The 21,464-nt window shown below is 41.6% G+C and overlaps 1 protein-coding gene across 1 annotated transcript in view; it reads left to right on the top strand.

Moving 5' to 3' along the window:
• LRRC7 (leucine rich repeat containing 7) overlaps positions 1 to 21,464 on the top strand; it is a 386,471-nt gene that overhangs the window by 85,591 nt on the left and 279,416 nt on the right. The window contains exon 2 of the mRNA XM_073357368.1: positions 9,148 to 9,223. Within this exon, the coding sequence (XP_073213469.1) occupies position 9,223 (1 nt within the window). The 5' untranslated portion in view covers positions 9,148 to 9,222. The remainder of the gene's footprint in view (positions 1 to 9,147; positions 9,224 to 21,464) is intronic.

Here is a 21,464-nt window from a genome sequence, read left to right as displayed (position 1 = left end):
GTTAGGACTTAGCTCTCTGGATGTCCTAAATTGAGCCTGTCAATAACGGTAGGTTAAAAATTGTACCAACAGTGACTTCTGCCCATAATTTGTGGAGTAAAAATGGAAGCCAGCTTCTAAAAATCTGACTAAGATACAATGGGTGTAATATTAACTTTTCTGTTGATTTAACTAGTATTATTTTTTCCCCACCAACGTTCTCAATTTTAATGCAGAGAATAATTTTCAAACGAGTAGAATCTTTCAAAATGGAAAAACTGTAAATGTGATCAGTGTACTACTTATCAGAAAAGATCTGTAAAAATGATGTTGTGATCAACATCTTCCAAAGTTGGGGATTTCCCCAGATAGACTTGTTTACAACACGGCACAACAGGAAATGTCAGCAGTTCTGTTCCTTTCTGAATCACTGCCCGTTCTTGTTTACAGATGCCTTTCTGCTGTATACCACCTGCTGTATGCATTCCCACCCTTCCTGCTTGTTCACAAGTTCCTGCTGAAGGTCAGAAGAGACAGAGCATCAATGATCTTGATAGCACCAGCGTGGCCATGTCAACACTGGCTCACCACGCTTCTAGATCTGTTGGTGGACATGCCTATAACCCTGCCCCTGGTCCCAGACTTGATCACTCAGGACCATGGCCACCTCCAGCATCCCAATCTGGAGTCTCTCCACCTCACAGCATGGAAACTCTGTGGCTAAACCCTTTGGAGCTCTCATAGTTAGACTCTCTTAGGGAAGTTCTCCTTGGCAGCAGGAAACCATCCACTAGAGCCACTTATTTGGCAAGTGGAAGAGATTCTTGATTTGGTCACTACAAAATGACACTCAGCCTTTGCAGACATCAGTTCCCTCCATCTACTTACTACACCTGAAACAGCAAGGCCTGTTGGTGTTGTCAGTAAAGATACACTTGGCCGCCATGTTGGCTTTCCATCCCAGTTCAGCCAGCCGGTCAGTTTTGGCTAACCTCATGGTTGGTTGCTTCTTCAAAGAACTAGGTAGACCAGGGGTGGGCAAATGTTTTGGTCCGAGGGCCACATCTGGGTGGGGAAATAGTATGCAGGGCCATGAATGTAGGGCTGGGGCAGCGGTTTGGGGTGAAGGAGGGGTGCGGGGTGCAGCAGGGGGCTCAAGACAGGGGGTTGCAGTGTGGGGTGCAGGAGGGGTTCGGGGTTCGGGCTCTGGCCCGGCACCGCTTACCTGGAGCAGGTCTGGGGTGGCAACAGGGCTAAGGCAGGCTCCCTGCCTGCCCTGGCCCTGTGCCGCTCCCAGAAGCAGCTGGCACCACGTCCCTATGGCCCCTGGGGGAGGTAGGGGCAGAGGGCTCCGCACACTGCCCTTGCCTGTGGGTACCTCCCCAAAAGCTCCCATTGGCTGCGGTTCCCCATTCCCAGCCAAGGGGAGCTGCAGGGGGCGGTGCCTGCAGATGAGGCGAGATACCTGCCTCCGTGCTGATGGCACCCTTCACAAGGGCACAGGTGTCCTCAGCGGCATTCCTGGCACAAGTCCCCATCCAAGACATCTGCAGGGCAGACACATGGGCGTCGATTCATACATTTACATCACACTATGCCATTACGCACAGGACAGACTAGATGCAGCATTTGGTAGAGCGGTGCTGCAGTTGGTGACCCACTGAACTCCGACCCCTCCTTCTAGGACAGACGTGGGTGAACTACATCCGTGGGCTACATCTGAGCTCCTGGCTGGGGAGGCTAGCCCCCGGTCCCTCCCCTGCTGTCTCCCCTCCACCGCAACCTCAGTGCGCTACACTGCCAACACTCTGGCCTGCCGCTCCTGCCGGGCAGCACGGGTGGAGTGACTGGGTCCAGCTGGGCAGTGGGGCTGCGAGCGCTTGCCGCTCTGAGCATCAAGGTAAGGGGGCGGGGGGAGTTTGGATAAGGAGCAGGAGGTTCCAGGGGGCAGCCAGGGGACAGGGAGCAGGGGACATTGGATAGGTGTGGGAGTCCTGTGGGGGAGCTGTCAGGGGGTGGGAGTGTGGATAGAGGTTGGGGCAGTCAGGGAGCAGGGGGTTGTATAGGGGTTGTGGTCCCAGGGGGCAGTTAGGGGCGGGGGGGTGGATATGGATCAGGGCAGTCAGGGGATGGGGGGGTTGGATGGGGTCCTGGGAGGGCAGGTTAGGGGTGGGGATCCTGGGAGGGGACAGGCAAGGGACAAGGAGCAGGGGGGGTTGGATGGGTTGGGGGTTCTGAGTGAGGGGCAGTCAGGGGGCAGGAAGTGGGAGGGGGCGGGGACCAGACTGTTTAGGGAGGCACAGCCTTCCCTACCTGGCCCTCCATACAGTTTTTCAATGCCGGGCCAAAAAGTCTGCCCACCCCTGTTCTAGGAGATGTTTGGGAATCACCTATTTGAAATCGTCATGAGCAAGCAATCGAAGTAAAAATGGTTATTTCCCTTCTCGTAACTGTTTTTTGAGGTGTGTTGCTCATGTCCATATCAAGACTACCCGCTTGCCCCTCTGTTGGAATACTCCAGCAAGAAGGAACTGAAGAGGCTGCAGGTACCTATATACATACACCTCAATGAAAGTGCGGCTCTAGGGGGCTCCACTTCTGACCCGACAGGTACCTCTAGGGGAAAAACCTTCCGACGATTGTGCACTCGGTACACACATACCTACTTGGAATGGACATGAGCAACACGTCTCAAAGAGCAACAGTTATGAGAAGATAGGTAACCATTTTTTACATAACTTTGATCTCAGTTAGGAAGATATCAGTTATACATTCTGGTTGAAGAATAACTGAGGAGCTTACTTTGTGTGAGTCTGCTGGAACAAAACTGTGAACTAATAAGTGCTTAAATATACCCGTGAACATGGGTCTCTTTATTGGTTTTTTGATTTTCAAGTTCTTATGCTGCCACTGATTTCGCCACAGTATCTGAGTGCCTTGAAATTAAAGTATGAGCAGTGTGTATCTGGAAAGTGTTCCCTTAGCTGAAGGCACGTGGCAAATACTATACTGAATGGTAGATCTGGTGTTGGATCCCAGTGACCATGAGCATAGTAAGTAAAGTTTTTTCAAGACAGGCCCCTGACTGAAAAAATCAGCATTACACAATTCATCTAAATCAGCTGCTGCGCCTCCTAAGTAAACATATCAAAAAAATCTTCCCAGTATTCGTCCTGCATTAAAGAAAAGTTACACTCAACTTATGCCCCTCTCTGCCTGTCTTCTGAAGCTGCCCTTCGGTTTTGAACATATGGACTAGTGTCATCTTTTGAGATTTTTTGGCTTTTAAAAATTCATTCTTTTCAACTGTAATTGTTCCGGAAGATAGAATAAATATGATGATAAGAGACTTGGCTTTATTGCTGGTTTTAAAAAGTTGCAAACCTTTCAAAAAGTTGTTTGTTTTTGAAGCTTTAGAAAATAATAGATTTCAAAATGTTTTGTGAATTTTTTTTAAAATAGGCCTTTTTCTGACCAGAAATATTCTTCATTTGAAAAATTTTGACCATTTCTATTTGATCTTTCTTTTGTTTTTAGTGTTCACAATAATTACGCTTTTAATGTATGGATTTGTTAGTTTCTACATTGTGACAAAGCTCTGTCCTTGCCTCCATGGGTCTCACGTTTCCTGGTGGATTTCGCTAGCCTCAGAGGCTCACTGTGACCCTCCACGTAACCCTTCTTTCTCTAGAGACAAGGGTCACAGTGTACTGAGCCATTTTCATCATAAGCCAGCAAGGTAGGTGAGGAGAAGTTATCCTTCCTTGCACAGTCTCTGTTGTCTCCCAGTCTCAGTGATTAATCAAGGGGCAAAGGTGTCTGTGTGTGGGGCGGGGAGCCCGGGCCCACCCTCTACTCCGGGTTCCAGCCCAGGGACCCTAATAGTATCAGCTATGGTAGCTGACCTTTTAGAAACATGACATGTACAATTCCCTGGGCTACTTCCCCCACAGCAGCCCTCGCTTCCTTAAGCTCCACTTCACCCTTACCTCAGGGCCTCCTTCCTTGTGCCTGATATGGTGTGTACTACTCAGCCTCTCCAACAGCACAACTTCCTTCCACAGCTCCTGACATGCACACCCACCTGACTGGCTGAGAGTCTTTTAACTAGTTTCAGCCAGCCCCTGATTGGCTTCAGGTGTCCCAATCAACCTAGCATTCTCCCTGCCTTCTGGAAAGTTCTTAATTGGCCCCAGGTGTCTTAATTGACCTGGAGCAGCTGCCATTTCACTTATCCTGGTACCAGGGATTTGTTTAGCCTGGAGCTAATATATCTATCTCCCACTACTTTTCTATAGCCATCTGGCCTTGCCCTGTCACAACATACACAGGCTTTGGGAGCTCTAGTTAGAATTTGTGCTGCTGAAATACATTAGCTTTTGGTTTGGAGAAGAAATCAGATGATTTTAAGGGAATATTCAATTTTTCTTTACCCAATTTAGTGTACGCAGTAGGATTGTTTAGATTTTAATCTGAGGTTAAATGATATATGTAACAAAATATCGTCTGAAATTTATGGAACTGAAAAGGGCATGTTTTCAGTTATATTATTTTTTTCTATTGATTGTCTAAGATTCTTACTTTTCTATAGTTCTTTCATTTCCCCCCCAAAAACTGAGTTTTAAACCAAAAACTGCTTCATCCACTTTGGAACTAGCTTTCCTTTTGTTTGTAGTCATTTGCTAGAAACATCTGGCTAGCAGTATCAGCTTGTGCTCCTTACTGAAAACCATTATATTGTTACATTATATGCCATTTTCTGTCTCCTGTTGAATCTTCTATTTTGAGTGTTGATTGTTCATTTTATTGCCTATAGCAAATTATGTTCTACATATTAAATAAGATTATAAACTTTATTTCCATATTGCTAAAATGAATTGAGACATATTACTTATTTTTAAATAAGAATAAAATTAACCTTTACAAAGAGTCATTCTTCTTTCTGAAAATGTTAACTGTAATACTTTTATGTATCAGTAGAGATGGAGCCTTCCATAGAATAGCTGACTAGTTGATCTGTATAGTGTGCAACTTAAAACAGCCTAACAAACAGGGAAAAGCCAGGGATTTTACATATAGGTGAGTGGCTGCATCATAATAATCAGTACATTATGTGGAGGGAAACAATGAGTCGTGCAATTATTATTTATTTAATTATTTAATCATTAACATTCTTTATTTATTTTTGAAAGAATATGACCTGAATATACATTTACAAGTCTAAGAATATCAATATATATGCTCCAATTATGATGTGATCCACGGATCCTCATCTGCTTTTAGCACTTACTGGAAGTGAAGTGTCTCATGGATTATGAAATGCTATAAGAATGTATTAAATTTAGTTTCTGGATTCCTATTGTTAATATACAAACACGGGGCCTGCTTTTACTTCCACTCACTTCAGTGGGAGCACTTGGATTGTGGCCTATGACATCCTACAAATAAAATCACCGGTATCAGGCGTCGGCCCTGATTCTTCTGTCACTTGCACTGGAGTCAGGCAGTTTATCCTGGAGTTAAACCTGCAGGAGAAGAATCAGGCCCAGTTTTTTTGGGTGGGGGGGTAGGAAAATGATTGTGTAAAGAACCACAGTTACGTTTCTGTGCTTAACCGCCTCCCAGGTATTGAATCTTCCCAACCGAATAAAAATATTTAATTGAAACACTGATACTGTTTTTTTGAAATATATTCCATGTTATGTTTTGCCAAGCCAGTTAATTTAATTAATTTTTCCATAAGCTTGGAACTTCCTAAAATAATAGAGGTCCAGATTCAGCATGCATTACAGAACTCAGTGGGACTACTCATGTGTTTAACGTTAGACACATGGGTGCTGGAATGGGGGTACCAGGGGACCATGGCTCCATCAGTTTTTACTTGCCTTAAGGGTGAGCAGGGGCAGAGAGAAGTGAGCAGGGGGGAAGGAATGGTTTGGGGGAGGGCAGAGTGGGGGCAGGACCATCGTTCTGGCAACGGTGGCCCCCTCTCGTCTAGGGAACTTCCAGTACTCCTGGGTAGGCACATGCTGAATTGGGGGCGGGGGAGGGATTACTTCCCAGTACACTGGTGGATGCTGTTATGGACTGTATTTGAGCTTTTTTTTTTGAGGGTGGGGGGATTCTTTGTCTTATATGTTTATATGAACACACACGGTACTACTGGTACACATGCTTCAAATACTACTAACATTTTGTTACACTGTACCACAGTACTTACAATGGATACTGCTCCAAATCTGTCAATGCTCACTTTTTTTTTATTTCATGTTTCTCTCTTTTCCCTTATTACAATTTAATTAAAGTTGTAAACAAAAGATAACTACTTTACTGCAGCACACAAATTGGAGCTGGCATTCTAAACTTTATAGGTACACTGCTGAATTTCCTTGCCAGTACCTATTTTAGGGTAATTTATAGGAGAAGCAGTAGTGACACCTATAGTTAAGGGGGGTCTAATATTTTCCATTTTAACCTATTTTTAGTTGTGAACTTTCACTGAAATTATTCAGTGCTTCGTCTCTGTCTCAAATTGTTATTTTAAGTTTGAGCAGATCTGTTGCAACTGTGTCTGAGAACGGAACTGGTGAAAAATAGATCACTGTACTTGTGTTTAAACACATTTCCTACCATAGTTTTGAACCATTCTAGCACTTCAGAGGATCTGGGAGGAGGAGTGTTGTGTAAAGTTGAAATGTGTCAAGGATCTAGTTATAACATCAAAGTAGTACCTTTTGCTATCCCAGTGAAATTTTGTTCAGATTTGCGTGAGTTATATGCAGCAGGAAAATCACCATTTGTACATGCTCCATAGAATTAATTTTCTGAGTATTCCAACTGCACTCAGAATGCTCCCAGGCCCCACTGATGTGATCATGTAATTAAAAACTGTAGCATAATGTAGAGACGCAAGGGGGTAGAATTAAAGCTTTCTTTGGTATTTCTTAACTTTTAAGTGCTTGAATTTGCAACATTCTTTTTAACTAACTTTTTTTTTTTTAAGGAAGCTAATAAAAGTATTATCAAACGCTGCCATTTTGTCATTCAGGTTGGGGCATAGAACACCTAAATATTGATAGCCAAGAGCAACAACACTGGCTTTTCAAAAGGCTTTCAAATAATGTTACTATATGTATAGACATTCTTTAAAAGCCTTTTGAAGAGTAATTTTTCCCTGGAGGTTCACTAGTGAGCAACAATGTACTGTACCAGAAAGGAGACAGCATCTGTAGAAGACTTTTAAATGTTGCTGTTTTTCTTATCCAGTTTATTCTTGAAATACTAGCAAAAACAAACAAAAAAACCCTAATCCTTATACTTATTTTATTTTATTTGCTTGAGGTGTATTTTATTTTCAGGGTGTGTATCTGACTTGAAGTGTGGGTGATTATAACTGGCTACATATGTATTGTTCTATTGTCAAATATTAGTTTAAAGAATCCTGAAGAATAAATGAACAGCATCCTGGATTTAGTTACTGGTTTACTTTTGCCTGGCTGGTTCTGTATTTTTTAGCTCTTTGAGTATTCCAGTGGCTGACGTGTTGAATGTCTCTAGGGTTTCCTACAGCTGGGCAGTCCCTTCTCATCCCCATGCACCTCTCTCCCCTCCCTGAATGCGTTGTGGGTTAAATGCATCAATAATGTTCATATTAGGTATAGCATTCTCTGAGGACGTTGTATGTAATTCACTTGTATCTAAGGAAGGTATATTTTGAAGCCTAAACAGACAGTGGCCCTTCTTGTTTGTAGCAGGAATTACTTTATTGCCTTGAGACTAGAGCTGGTGGAAACTGGAATTTCTGCTCCACAGGTGATACTGACATTTCAGCATTTGTTTTCAACTGAGTCAGACCAAAACCAAAAAAAGTCTCAATTTCTCATTTCCTGTGAAACAAAATGTACATAAATAATGCATTTTGGGTCGGACAGAATGCTCCATTTTGAAAGGCTTCATTTTGATTTTGACTTTTTCTTTATTGTAATGTAATATCAAATAAATTTCTTAATGAAAAATTGTTTCAAAAGCAAAACATGAAAACATTGCCTTCTGATAAGGTTGAAACAGTTGTATGCAGTACAGTTGTAGCTGTGTTGGTCCCAGGATATTAGAGAGATATGGTGGGTGCCCAATAAAAGATATTACCTCACCCACCTTGTCTCTCTAAGATTGAAACAGAACATTTCAACCTTATCAAAATGCCTTGTTTATTTTTTTTTCTAAATGAAATTTAATTAAAATCAACTTGGAAAGTTAATTTCTATGAAATGGCATTTTCTTACAAAATGTTACATTGGAAAATTTAAAACCAGCTCTATTTGTAAAACTTAGAAGTCAGAATTCCTGGAATTCTCTGTCCACATGTGGAATTTGCATGGCCAGAAATTCAGGTAGTTGCATGTTACCAAACCAGAGAAGCTGCCAAAATGATAACTAAAGAGGGTTGAATTTTTTCTTTCAGAACTTTTTTCGAATGAAGTAATTTTTAATGTTTTTTTATGAAACCATGTATTTTTGTGGAAAGTTTATTTTTTGAAATTTTCTTAATATTTTTCCAATGGGAGAAAACGAAAACAAGAAGAAAACCTTTTTCTCAAAACTGAAAACTTTTTTTACACCCCCTCTCTCTTCTCCCCCTCCCTTTCTCATAATATTTTAAGCCAGGCTTATGATTTTTTTGGATTCTGGAGGTTGGCAGTACTGTTCCTGCCACTATTCCAATTCACTCTATACGCATTCCGAGCACTTTAAATATTCCCTCTTGTCTTTTCTCAGTTGTCATGGCACAGGAGTTTGGAGTGGATAGGTGAGACAAGGGTAACACACTAGATCGTGGGCCTTACAGAAGGGTGAGAAAAGGATTGTTAATTGAACGATTTTGCACTGGACTTGAGATTTGGCCATCAGTGTTCCCATCTTTTTTCGAAAATATCTTCTTCCCAACCCTCCTTCCTGCCCTTCCCCCCAAGTTTGCTGGTTTAGATTGAGTAGCCTCAGTGAAACAGTGGTGCATATAACCTAACAGACGGGAAGCTTCCCAGCATCACACATTTGTTATTAGGACTTCTTTCACAGTATTCTTTTCAGCACAAATTCTGACCTAGTTATACTCACATGGGGCCTGTTTAAACACAACTAATTAAAATTTACTTTTTTTTTTTTTTAAAGGAACGCACTACGTGAAAAAACCTTTGGTCAGAATGATCGCTACCTAGACGTCTGCAGCTACAGGAACTATTAGCAAGTAGATACTGCATTATTTTGATATTCATAAGTATTTATTTAAAAATTAACAATATTTTTACAATCAGATCTGTTTTAATTCTGAAATGGTGGTTGGCATTAGTATTATCATTTTAATATTTAAACAAAGAGGGGAGAAAACATTAAGGATTAATTTTAATAAAAGAATTGATAACATTATTTTAGTGCTATATAATATATGGAGTGTCTCTTTCTGTCCTGCAGGATGTTAAGTTTCAACTTCTTTCAAGACACTCCTGCTCATTTTAATCTTAATTATACTCTTACTATTTATCTCAGTTAAATCCACTCAATTCATTGAAACTATTCCAGGTTTATATCTGTATAACTGAGCTTAAAATGTTTTTCTGTATCAATTGCTATTTCTCAGATCAGATCTGAGAAGACACATTTTGTGGAAAAGAATAAGAAATATCTTTAAGTACATAAATACGAACAGGATCACCTCTGAGATGCCCACTAACGCTCATTTTGCAATGATCAGCTTTTTACAGTTGGCTTGTAAACATTAAATATATTTTGGAAGCTTACGTTTTAATGAATCTCCGTGCAGACAAAAAATACCAATATGCTAAAAGGGTTTGCTTTATTTTTATCATTACTTTATGACATTTTCAAGGAGTGAAATATGAGGGATTATTAGAGAACATATGGCATTTAGCTGAGTGGGAATAAGTGAATTAGGAAACTACTGCATTGAACAATAAGCAAGAAAAAGTGACAGTTTGTCAGAAAAACCTTTTCGATTATCTTTATTGGATCCTGGTAATATGTTTAGACTTATTTTTCATGCCGTTATTTTTTTTCTTTCTGAAATGTGATCTGTGTGCTTTGATAATTATCTAGAAGTGGCAGCATCAGTTTGTCTGTTTTTACCCCATCTCAGAGTTTCTAATTTTCAAAAACTTGCAGAATTTGCAAGGATGAATTTGGTCAAATAGCTGTCGTTCAAATGCCCTGTAATCCAAACTCTGAAAAATGAGTGATCTAAGAAAATATGATAAAGTTTTGTACTCAAACATAAACACTAGATACGGTGGAAACTTTTGTGTCAGATGACAAAATATGCATACTGCATTTTTAGTATTAAAGTTGTTCAACACACCTTGTTTCACAAAGGGAATTCCTCTAGAACAGAGGTGGGCAAACTACAGCCCCCGAGCCACATTCGGCCCATGGAACCGTCCTGCCCAGCCCCTGAGCTCCCGGCCAGGGAGGCTATTTCCCGGGCCCACCCCCACTGCTCCCCCTCCCCTGCAGCCACGCCAGCAGCGCTCTCGCCTGCCACTCCTGTCGGGCAGTGCGGCAGGGTGGCTGGCTCCGGCATGGTAATGGGGCAGGGAGCGGGGGGGTTGGATAAGGGGCCGGGGGTCCTGAGGGGCAGTCAGGAGACAGGGAGCAGGGGACGGTTGGATGGGGCGGAGGTTCTGCGGGGGGGGGCAGTCAGGGAACAGGGAGCAGGGGGAGTTGGATGGGGTGGTTAGGGGGCGGTTAGGGGCGGGGGTGTGGATGGGGGTCATGGCAGTCAAGGGACAAGAAGAGGGTGGGGGGGACAAGCAGAGGGTTGAATAAGGGGTTGGGTTCCAGGGGGAGGTTAGGGGCAGGGGGTCCTGGGAGAGCGCGGTCAGGGATCAAGGAGCAGGTCGGGGGTTCTGAGGGGGGTGGGAAGTGGGAGGGGGTGGATAGGGAGCAGGGGCCAAGCTGTTTGGGGAGGCACAGCCTTCCCTACCTGGCCCACCATACAGTTGCGCAAGCCCGATGTGACCCTCGGGCCAAAAAGTTTGCCCACCCCTGTTCTAGTGGTAAACTTCTATATAGGCTTGAAAAATCAAATTAACTTTGGAAATATGTCTTGCAATATTTATACAGTAATTTTAATGACAGCTATATAAAGAGACTGGGCCAGATGCTCAACTGTTGTAAATGGGCCTAGCCTATTGCAAAATGAAGGTAATGAAGTTCTGCTGATTTACACTAGTTTGGGAAACCAGTTTCATGTCTAAGAAATGTAACTGAAGCTGTATAGGTTTCAGAGTAACAGCCGTGTTAGTCTGTCTTTGCAAAAAGAAAAGGAGTACTTGTGGCACCTTAGAGACTAACCAATTTATTTGAGCATGAGCTTTCGTGAGCTACATCTGATGCATCCGATGAAGTGAGCTGTAGCTCACGAAAGCTCATGCTCAAATAAATTGGTTAGTCTCTAAGGTGCCACAAGTACTCCTTTTCTTGAAGCTGTATAATCTACTCTCAGTGAGGTACTTTCTCTTTTTTTAAATAAAACATTAAGTTCTCCTCCTGCCACACCTAGACTTTTTAGTTAGGCTCCATCAACAAGTCAGATGTCCTGTATTGCGGGAACTGCTGCCTCCATCATCACACTTCATAGTTAGTCCCTGCCCGGTGAACCTGACATCTGGGTAAAATTTTGGCCTCACTGAAGTCAATGGCATTGCGTAACTCTACTGAATTCCGAAGAGTGAGTGAACAGCCTCTTGGATATAGTTAACTCCACTTGTATCTCAGTATGCGTTAGGCAGTATCTGACCCTGTATTGCTCTTGGCAGAACTTTGACAGTTGCTTCTGCTGTTAATTGAGAATGGAATTGTATTTTTAGGCTTGCTTATCAACACTGAGACAGTATGGCCACACTTTACACTGCTTTGCACCTTATGGACCTGTTTCCTCATTGCATTACTTCAGGTTCAGATTGATGTAACTCCAATGGCTAGAACTAGTCTAAAACTGGAAAAATTCATTTGTGAATCAGGCCCAGAGTTGTCATTACATTTATGCAAAGTGGATGTAAAACACTAACATCCTGCTTATGTAAGGTTTATATCCCTTTTTCATTCATTTTGCACAAGTGTAAATGACAACACACAGAGTGTGAGGCAGTGGGTAATCAAGCCCACTTAGGGCCAGATCTAACAGAGCTTGGCCAATTTGCACCAGCTGCGCTGAGCTTGTCCAGAGTTTTTGTATAAACTATTCTGTTTAATACGCAGTACATGACAGTTCATTTTATGAAGCAATACAAATTCAACCTGCAACTATATAGATTAATTTTTTGATGTAAATGTAGTTATTTTACCATTCATCTTTATTCTTTGTCTTCGATCAGATGAAATTATTTATAATTGGAGAAACAAAACAAGAAAGATGAAATATCATGGGCATCCTTCTCCCTCTGAAAGCGGAGGAGGAATCCAGGGAATCTGTGAAATAACTTAGGCCTTAACCTTGTGAGTTACAATGTCTGTGGGACTCAGGGTAGGAACAAGGATCTACCACTACACCGGGGGAGGGGGGCAAACGTTTTGGTCCGAGGGTGACATCTGGGTGGGGAAGTTGTAAGCAGGACCATGAATGTAGGGCTAGCGCAGGTGGTTGGGGTGTGGGAGGGAGTGCAGGGTGTGGGAGGGGGTGCAGTGTGCAGGAAGGGGCTCAGGGCAAGGGGCACAGGAGGAGTGTGGGATGTACGAGGGGGCTCAGGGCAGGGGATTGGGGTACAGGAGGGGGTGTGGCAAGCAGGAGGGGGCTCAGGGCTGGGGGTTGAGGTGCAGGGAGGGATTCAGAGTGTGGGAGGGGGCTCAGGGCAGGGGGTTAGGGTGTGGAGTGCAGGAGGGGTTTGGGTGTGGGCTCCCCCAGTGCTACCTCCCCTAAAGCTCCCATTGGCTGTGGTTCCCTGTTCCGGGCCAATGGGAGCTGCAGGGGGCAGTGCCTGCAGGCGAGGGCAGAGCGCGGAGCCCTCTTGCCCCCCTCCTTCCCCAGGGGCCGCAGGGATGTGGTGCTAGCCGCTTCCAGAAGCAGCCAGGGCAGGCAGGGAGCCTGCCTTAGCCCCACATTGCCACGGGGGTGGCAATCCTGCAGGACGGATCCAAAGCCCTGATGGGCTGGATCTGTCCCGAAGGCCATTGCCCACCCCTGCTCTACACTGTAACTTGTAGGATGGGAGGGTTTGTGTGTGTGTGTGTGGGGGGGGGACTTTTTATAAAACTACATCTAAAGCAATATTGTTGACCATGTATTATGTGAAATATAAATTTGCTATTAGAGATGTGTAGGGCCTTACCAAATTCACAGTCCATTTTGGTCAATTTCACGGTTGTAGGATTTAAAAAATAATAAATTTCATTATTTCAACTATTTAAATCTGAAATTTCACAGTGTTGTAACTGTATGGGTTCTGACCTGAAAAGGAGTTGTGGGAAGGTTGCAAGGTTATTATGGGGGTGGGAGTGGTACTGTTACCCTTACTTCTCCTCTGCTACTGGTGACTGCTCTGCCTTCAGAGCTGGACAGCTGGAGAGTAGCAGCTGCTGGCCGGGAGCCCAGCTCTGAAGATAAAGCCACCACCAGCAGTTGCACAGAAGTAAGGAAGGCATGGTATGGTATTGCCACCCTTATTTCTGCACTGCTGCCTGCAGAGCTGGGCCCTCAGTCAGCAGCTGCTACTCTCCAGCTGCCTAGTTCTGAAGTTCTATTGCCACCTTTACTTCTGCGCAGCTGCTGGCAGAGTGCTGCTTTCAGAGCTGGGCACCCAGCCAACAGCCACCACTCTCTGGCCACGCAGCTCTGAAGGCAGCGCAGAAGTAAGGGTGGCAATACCGCGACCCCCCTAAAATACCCTTGTGACCCCCTTGTAACTCCCTTTTGGGTCAGAATCCCCAATTTGAGAAATGTTGGTCTCCCTCATGAAATCTGTATAGTATAGGGTAAAATACTCATGAGCGATGAGTTATACTGCAGTTATACTGCAGTTATACTGCAGTTATACTGACTGAACTTCCAGTGTAGAGAGCACTGTATTGATGGGAGGGCTTCTCCCGTCGACACAGGTACTGCCTCTCAGGGAGGTGGAGTACCTACACTGACGGGAGAAGCTCTCCCATGCTGTAAATGTAGACAAGCGGTCAGTACAGTATAACCTCAGAGTTACAGACACCTCAGGAATGGAGGTTGTCCATAACTCTGAAATGTTCGTGACTCTGAGCATGACACAGCTCTGGTTCCAGCAGTTAACACTCCAGGCCAGGTTCCAGAGGCAGCTAGGTAGCTTCCTTGCAAGGTGGAAGGGAGAATGGTGGTGAAAATAGAGCATTCCTGCCTCCCCCCCACCCCCAGGCAAGGGAACGACACCCCCTCCCCCCCCCCACACACACACCCAGGCCAGGGGAGAGGGCATGAAAACGGCACTCATGGCTTACAGGAAAGCAGCCAGACTCTAATGCTTCTCCTACTCCGGCTGCCTTGGACTGGCAGCAGGGGCTCGCAGCTTTACCTGAAAATCTCAGCATCTTCAATTCCTAGGTGTAAGTGGGTGCACTGGGGTAGCCCAGATGTGCCTACCCTTAAGATGCAGTATAGGCACTGTAAAATATTTGCTCTTTTGTGTATCTCTGCTGCTGCTGATTGGTTACTTTTCGCATGGTGTCCAGTTGACTGGTCAGTCCGTAATTCTGGTGTTCGTATCTTTGAGGTTCTACTGTATTATGAGATCAACTGCTTTTCACCATAAAGGTGACCTGAAGGGAAATCAAACTTTGATTTAGGCCCTTGTTTATTCCTTGATAAAAGAAGGCCTGACTGTTTGTTTTCCACTTCCTACCAAAAAAAAAAAAATCTGCATATTTTAATATTGCATATTCACATCTGTCTATAGTGTTTTTAGCAGACAAATATCACCACTTACATCAAGCAAGTAAAACACAACATGTGAGGATGTGCTTTTTGTTTAGAATTTTTATTACACTCTGTTAAAACGGTATATACATTTTAAAGTGTATGGTTACTTGCAAAATTAGAGCCGATCCAATTTCAGATTTTGAACAACCCTCTATATTTTGGTGTGGACTGGTGTATAGTATTAATTATACATTGATGAGCCAATGTATTATGCCAGTCTTGGATTCTGATGACATATTGTTAGTTTATCAGAGATAGAGTCAAACTTTTATAGTAACCTCAACCAAACTTATAAGTTTGCACTCAGTTGTACACACAAAATATTTTTATCTATTCAGAACGCCAGATTTGCACTTAAAATACTTGCACATGCCATATGAGAGGATGTGTGTAAATGCACAAGCTTGGGGGAGGGATTGCACTTCAGAATTGTGGGTATACATTTAAAGGCTACTTATGTGCATATAACAATGTGTAGGCCTATTTTGTGTAATTTTTTAAAAATTGCTGAAACTGTGCCATAGGAGGTTATCTGTAGCACACTTCAAGGGATCTGCCAACAAGGTGAAAAAAATTCATACATTGATATGTTAAACTGATTGTTTCAAAACTGTCCCTTTAAAAAGGAAAGAAATAATTAAAGGAAGTTGAGGGAACAATTTGTTCCATAAGTCGGTAGGGATTTCTACTTTGTAGATCAGAATGGCATTTATAGTAGTTGAATTTAAATCCAGAAGACAGTTACTTTTTTTGATCCATTCCATCTTGTCTATATCATAAAAGATAAGTGTGTGACAATTAAATGTTTTTATTATAATTCTGTCTATTGTAGATGATCATGAATGTCACAATTTTAGTTCAATAAATCCCATGGTGATCTTGGTCTATGGGAATTTTCAAACTTAATACACTTCTTTATTTTTAGAGGGTATGTGTACATATATCCGTGCTTTGACACCCAACTAATCTGAACTAGAAATAAACAAAAAGTGCTAAATACAGAACAATAGGTCTGATTCACCACTGTTCACTGTAGTTTTTACACTCGTATAACCATCAGAATTAATGGCATGACATTAGTAACACTGGAGAAATATCATGATGAATCAGGCCCAATAGGAGTTTTACCTTCTGGCTAGGATGTGAACAGGGAGAAACATTCTTTAAAATTATAATAAACTGGGTTGAGATCTCAGATGAGATGCCATCTTCTGTTGCCTATTCGCCCACCTTTCCCACAAGCACCTTCACGCTTTCTGGCATGTAACTTTTACCCATGAAATGTCTTCTGTATTCTATTCTGTCATCTTTCACATCCTCCCTCAAGACCCATTTCTACTATGATGCTCACAGTAAATTGCTAATGGATAAAGACCAGGCATGTGAGCAGTAAGGATTACTAATATCATTAATATCTTTTTTTAACCAAAACAAATTTTTCTTACTCAAAACTAGCTCATTGTACACCTAGATAACCATATTCAAGAGACAATGTGGATGAGGTAATACCTTTTATTGGACCAACTTCCACTGGCTAGAGATACAAGCTTTCAAGCTTCTCTCTCTCTCCCTAGCCAACAGACATTGGTTCAGTAAAAGATATTGCATCACGCACCTTGTCGCGCTAATATCCTGGGACCGACACAGCTACAAGTATGCTACATATGTTTCTCTTACTAACAAGAACTTTTTATCCTTTCTGGTTACTTTTGCCCTTATTTTCAGTTTCCCATGCCCTCCATTTGTGTTTTGCCTACTTGATGCATCTTTTTTTAAATTATATTGCCTGCTGCAATGAGTTGACAATGCTTGGTTACTGTATTTTTGTTCAGGGCCTCTCACAGAGGGCCCCCAATTTCACTGAGGCCTCTGAGTGCTGACGCAGTACAAATAAGTCACCATAATTATACCAGGTTTTATGGGGCACTGTTGTTTTCACTGATTTTTTTGAACAGTAGGATGGAAAGTTAAGGGAAGAAAATAACTTGTCTTCACTCATCTGAAACTGATATCTCAGCTGCCAATGCTTCTGTTGATTCACTTACATTCTCTTGTTCCTTCAAAAAAATTTTAGACAGCTCCCACTGAGAGGATGACTGTACATGTAGGTTAAGTATGAAATCCTTTACTTCACTATAAATTAAAAAGAAATCAGCCAATGCCCCTAAGAAGAAACATTTTCCTTCTAAAATGCAGGGTAACAGTTTTTAAAATATTGGAAGAATCAGAAGCTTTCATTTACACCAGTGTAAATCTGGAGAAGCTCCATTAATTTAAGTGGAATTGGTCTACTTGTCTGTAGATTGTGTCTGTGTGTTCAGACAGGGATACAGGATTCAAATTTAAAAGGAATAATGGTACTCTTTTTTTTTTTTTTACTCCCTGAGCAATGTTGAGCATAGGAAATAGCATGGAGTAGTTAGAAAGACAATGAATAGACTAAAAAAAGTGAGTCTGCCATAGGTACTCGGAATATAAGAAGTGCAACTGTACAGCTTTGTAATATTAAAACAGCTGTCATTTTTTCTGATATGGCAAATGCACTAACTTTTTCATTAATATGTTGTTGTAATTGTATTGTCCCCTATAACACAAGTAATGAATGAAGTATGTATGTACATCCTTAGAACATGACTAGCACTGGCCATGTTAACTCTTGCAAGTTGGCATTTGAACCAATCACCAACTTAGAGATACTTATGTCTTCCTTTTAATTAGTCATATGCAAAGTGTACAAAGTGCAGAATTTTCAAGAAAGAGAAATATCAGAGGAGGTATTTTTCTACTTGTCTATAAAATAGTTGCATTTTGAGGTAATTGCATCCAGTGTGGATGAAAAAAATAACTAAACTAACCTTTTAACTGTTTTAAGATTCCTTTTCTGACTCCTTGTTTCTCTACCTGACTGCCTGCAGAGTTTGATATGTGAGCTACAAAAATATTTTTTTAAATGAAACCAGAGGCCCTATTATTTTCTAACTTGGGTGTAAATCTGGAGTAAATCCACTAGTCAATGAAGTTACATCAGTATAAGTGGAAGGAGAATTGAGGCCCAGGAATTTATCTGTTTCAGATGTAAGGGTCAGATTCTCCTTGTTACAGCTGGAGAGAGGAGGGAGTACAAAGGAGCTGTTTGGGCCATTGCAAACCTGAGGCCAGTTCTGTATAGGCCCAGTCCCTGGCATAGTTTAGAGCAGCCTTAGCCTCTTTAAGCTGTAACATAATGCTCTAAATTATATCAGCTGCAAACGGCTTCCCATGGCTGATCCAACAGCTCGGGATAGCTAGAGTATAGGGCACTCTGTCTGTGCCTTAGACCTGTGCCCTGCAACAGGAGCTCAGAGCATGATAACAAAGGGAGTCACTGTAATGGCACAATATCACTTTAGTGTCCTGTCCCCACCCGCCACCCCACCCCAGAAGAGGGAGGAGGAGCTAACATTTCACTTTTGCCTCTCAAGCCATCTGTTGTTAATTTGCGGATTTCTCATTGTGGCAGAGGCGGTGAAGTATTTGAAAGCCCTTTGCTGCCTGGAATTGACAGGAGTGTAGAACTTTTTACATTCCTTTTAAGTAAGGACATTCTGCCTAGCTTTTTATTTTAAAAGTTTGTAAATGGCTATTATGTGACTATAAACAGTTACCTGGAATATAGTAGCTGCTCTTGATTCTCATCTGCTGAAATTTATTTTTGTTTTCCAAATTAAGTGGTCATTAAATAAATAAAAATTGATAGCCGGTAAACTTGCCCTTGCACTCTTTCTGTGCTTAGAAAGAATAGTTAAATATAATGTCTGACAAAAAGGAGGCAATGGTGTACATGTAAAACCTTCAGTTTACGAAGCACAGAGAGGAAGCAAATGCAAGCATGGCAGAGCTAGCCATGATGTCAAAGGGGAAGAGAACTCTGGTGAAAAGATGTGTATTCTGTACAGCTTTATTGATTCTCATAATTGAGTGCAGACTTTCTCATGGATCCCCTACATATACTGACATGGTAGAACCCACTCCTCACCTCTTCCACAAGGCCACCTTCCCTGCATAGCTAAAAGGGACATGCATGGAAGATGCAACTAGATATTTTCACCAGTAGTAGCAATGGTATAACTTTAAAAGAATTCACACTGGGAGTTTGACTCCATTTTCAATTTGAGGAAACTTAATATAAAGAAGCAAAATATGTTTACATAATATATTAATTAATATGCTATTAGTATAATAAATTGCAATATTGCATGTAACGTTTTAAAGTCACTGATGAACATGTTCAATACCTTATTTCTAAACTCTGAAAAGTTATGAACAGATTAACATAAGTCTGAAAAGTTAAGATAAAAACAAGCTACCTTAATGGTGAATTTGGGAAAAGTAAAAAGCTTGATTTGATTAAGGAGAGAGAACAATGGATTTTTCAGATCTTTTATCAATCAAGTTAAGAGCCCTTTTAAACATACCTGAGTATTTCTTTCTTAATAAGGTCATCTGAAGTTTTGATTGAAAAGTATTATTATTATCATCCAGATTTAAACCATAAAGTGAGTTCTGCTGGCATTATAGTCTGTTTTAAAGACTTTTTTTTTAAATGGCTATCCAGTCTGAAAATGGGTATTATGGAAGCATGTACCAGCTACAATTTAAAATTTTCTAGGAAGATAATTGGTGGTCATCTTTTTCAGTAGGCCCTAGAGATCTTCCATTTAACAACAAAATAACTTTAATTAAATGTTTACATAACTAACACAACAGCAACTAGGTCCTGGTGTTGATTGCAGCCCACAGTCCAGAACCCTGCCTTCCGAAATGGAGGATGACCTTTGCTCTTTGCAACTAAACCCATCCTTACATAACAGCAGCTGTTCCACACATCCTTCTATTTTAATAATAAAAAAAAATAAGACTGTGAAGGCTGCATATATATATGCTTCAAAGCCCCAGTCTTGGTTTCTCCAATATAGTAGTACTGCACCTAATTCCTGAACTGACATTTTGCTGTAAACTGAACCATGTGTACAGAAACGGTGCTGCAAATCTGGTTCTAGCTTTGACTGCTTTGGAATATTTTTTAATGCTCCTTATTGCTCCTCCTGAAGTTATGTCTGTTCCCCAACTGTCTGGTAGGTGATCTCTAGTCCCTCTTTTAGAAGCAGCAAAATAGCTTTCAGGGTGTTGTTCCTCTTCTCTGTTATACCATCTGCTTCCCTTGATGAGAAGGAGAAATGGGCTTCATGCCAAACTGTTCAAATTTTATTTTTTCTCATTCAGGCTGAAACTGAGACGTTCACATTTGGTCCCAGATGTGGATTCAGTGGCAATGAGTTCATTGGATTCTGAGCAGCGAATATCCATAAGCTTCTTAGCTGGCAATGCTGTGTTCACCTACCCATCCCTGTGGAAGTTGCACTATTGTGTGGAAAAGGAGTTTCTCAAAGTTTCCATTCTTTGCAGGCTCACAAACTGTGCAGACTCTATCAAAATCAGTACTGTCCACAGATGAGAGCAGGAAACTCTTGGGTGAAAAGCACTGTCCACACCAATTATTAATCTTAACTAATGTAAAGCTTTGATAAGGAAACTTTAGGACAATATATTACCATCTTAATCAAGCTAAAGCATAAGTAAAGCACATCGAACAGGATACATCAATCAATTACCGGCGGTGCATGTAGGCTGTTTCTGTCATTGTCAGATCCGTGCTGGTTTGATCTGGTATAAGTCCTGCCTTGCTTCCCACCCTCCCCCACTTTGCTAAACACATCCTTTCATACCTTGCTTCGTAACATCACACAAATACAAATTATTAAAACTACATCATCTATAAATATTTCATTCTGAATATATTTCTAATATATTTTTACTTATCCTGCTAAAACTCTAATTGGTATTCCTTATCTATCTTTTTAAACCACTGCTTTCATATATTTATTATTTCTTACAACTCTTCTATTATTGTTACTTATCTCAGTTGTCTGCTTTTTGTGTCCTTGGAGTTGCTGGCTAGTTCTCCCTAGTCTGTTTCATTAGGGAGCTCTACATCTAGCTAGTAAATCGCACATTTGTCTGGTTGCTTCGCCCTGTTGTCTACACAGACCGAGGATCCACTGTAGATAAGACACAAATCAACTTTCTGATTTTTTACAACCTTTGAAATCTGTGTTAACAAGAAACACGGAAAGCAGAAAAGTTCCCTTTTACATTTTCTTATAATATCTACTTCTATAAGATTATTTAATATAAATTTATTAAGTTCATTATACATTTCTTTACAAAAGTATTAAATATATCTAGGGTCTCTGCACCAACTACAGTCAATAATAAGGCCACTTCACTGGCTGGCACTATTCATTTTATCTGCATCCGCTTCAGTCATATGCAACAAGGATTTCTGTTTCAAACTCTTCCATGTTTCCTCCACATTCCCCCAAACCTTACTCCTGGTGGTGGTTTCCAGCTGTCCATCCTTAATGGGTTTATATGTGTAGTTCAGGTATCTGGAATCACTGTGAAAATTCTTTGATTGCTCTTAAATATATCTATA

Source organism: Lepidochelys kempii, chromosome 8 (assembly GCF_965140285.1).
Source record: "Lepidochelys kempii isolate rLepKem1 chromosome 8, rLepKem1.hap1, whole genome shotgun sequence".
Lineage (NCBI taxonomy): Eukaryota > Metazoa > Chordata > Testudines > Cheloniidae > Lepidochelys > Lepidochelys kempii.
This window is presented reverse-complemented; position numbering and strand designations above follow the sequence as displayed.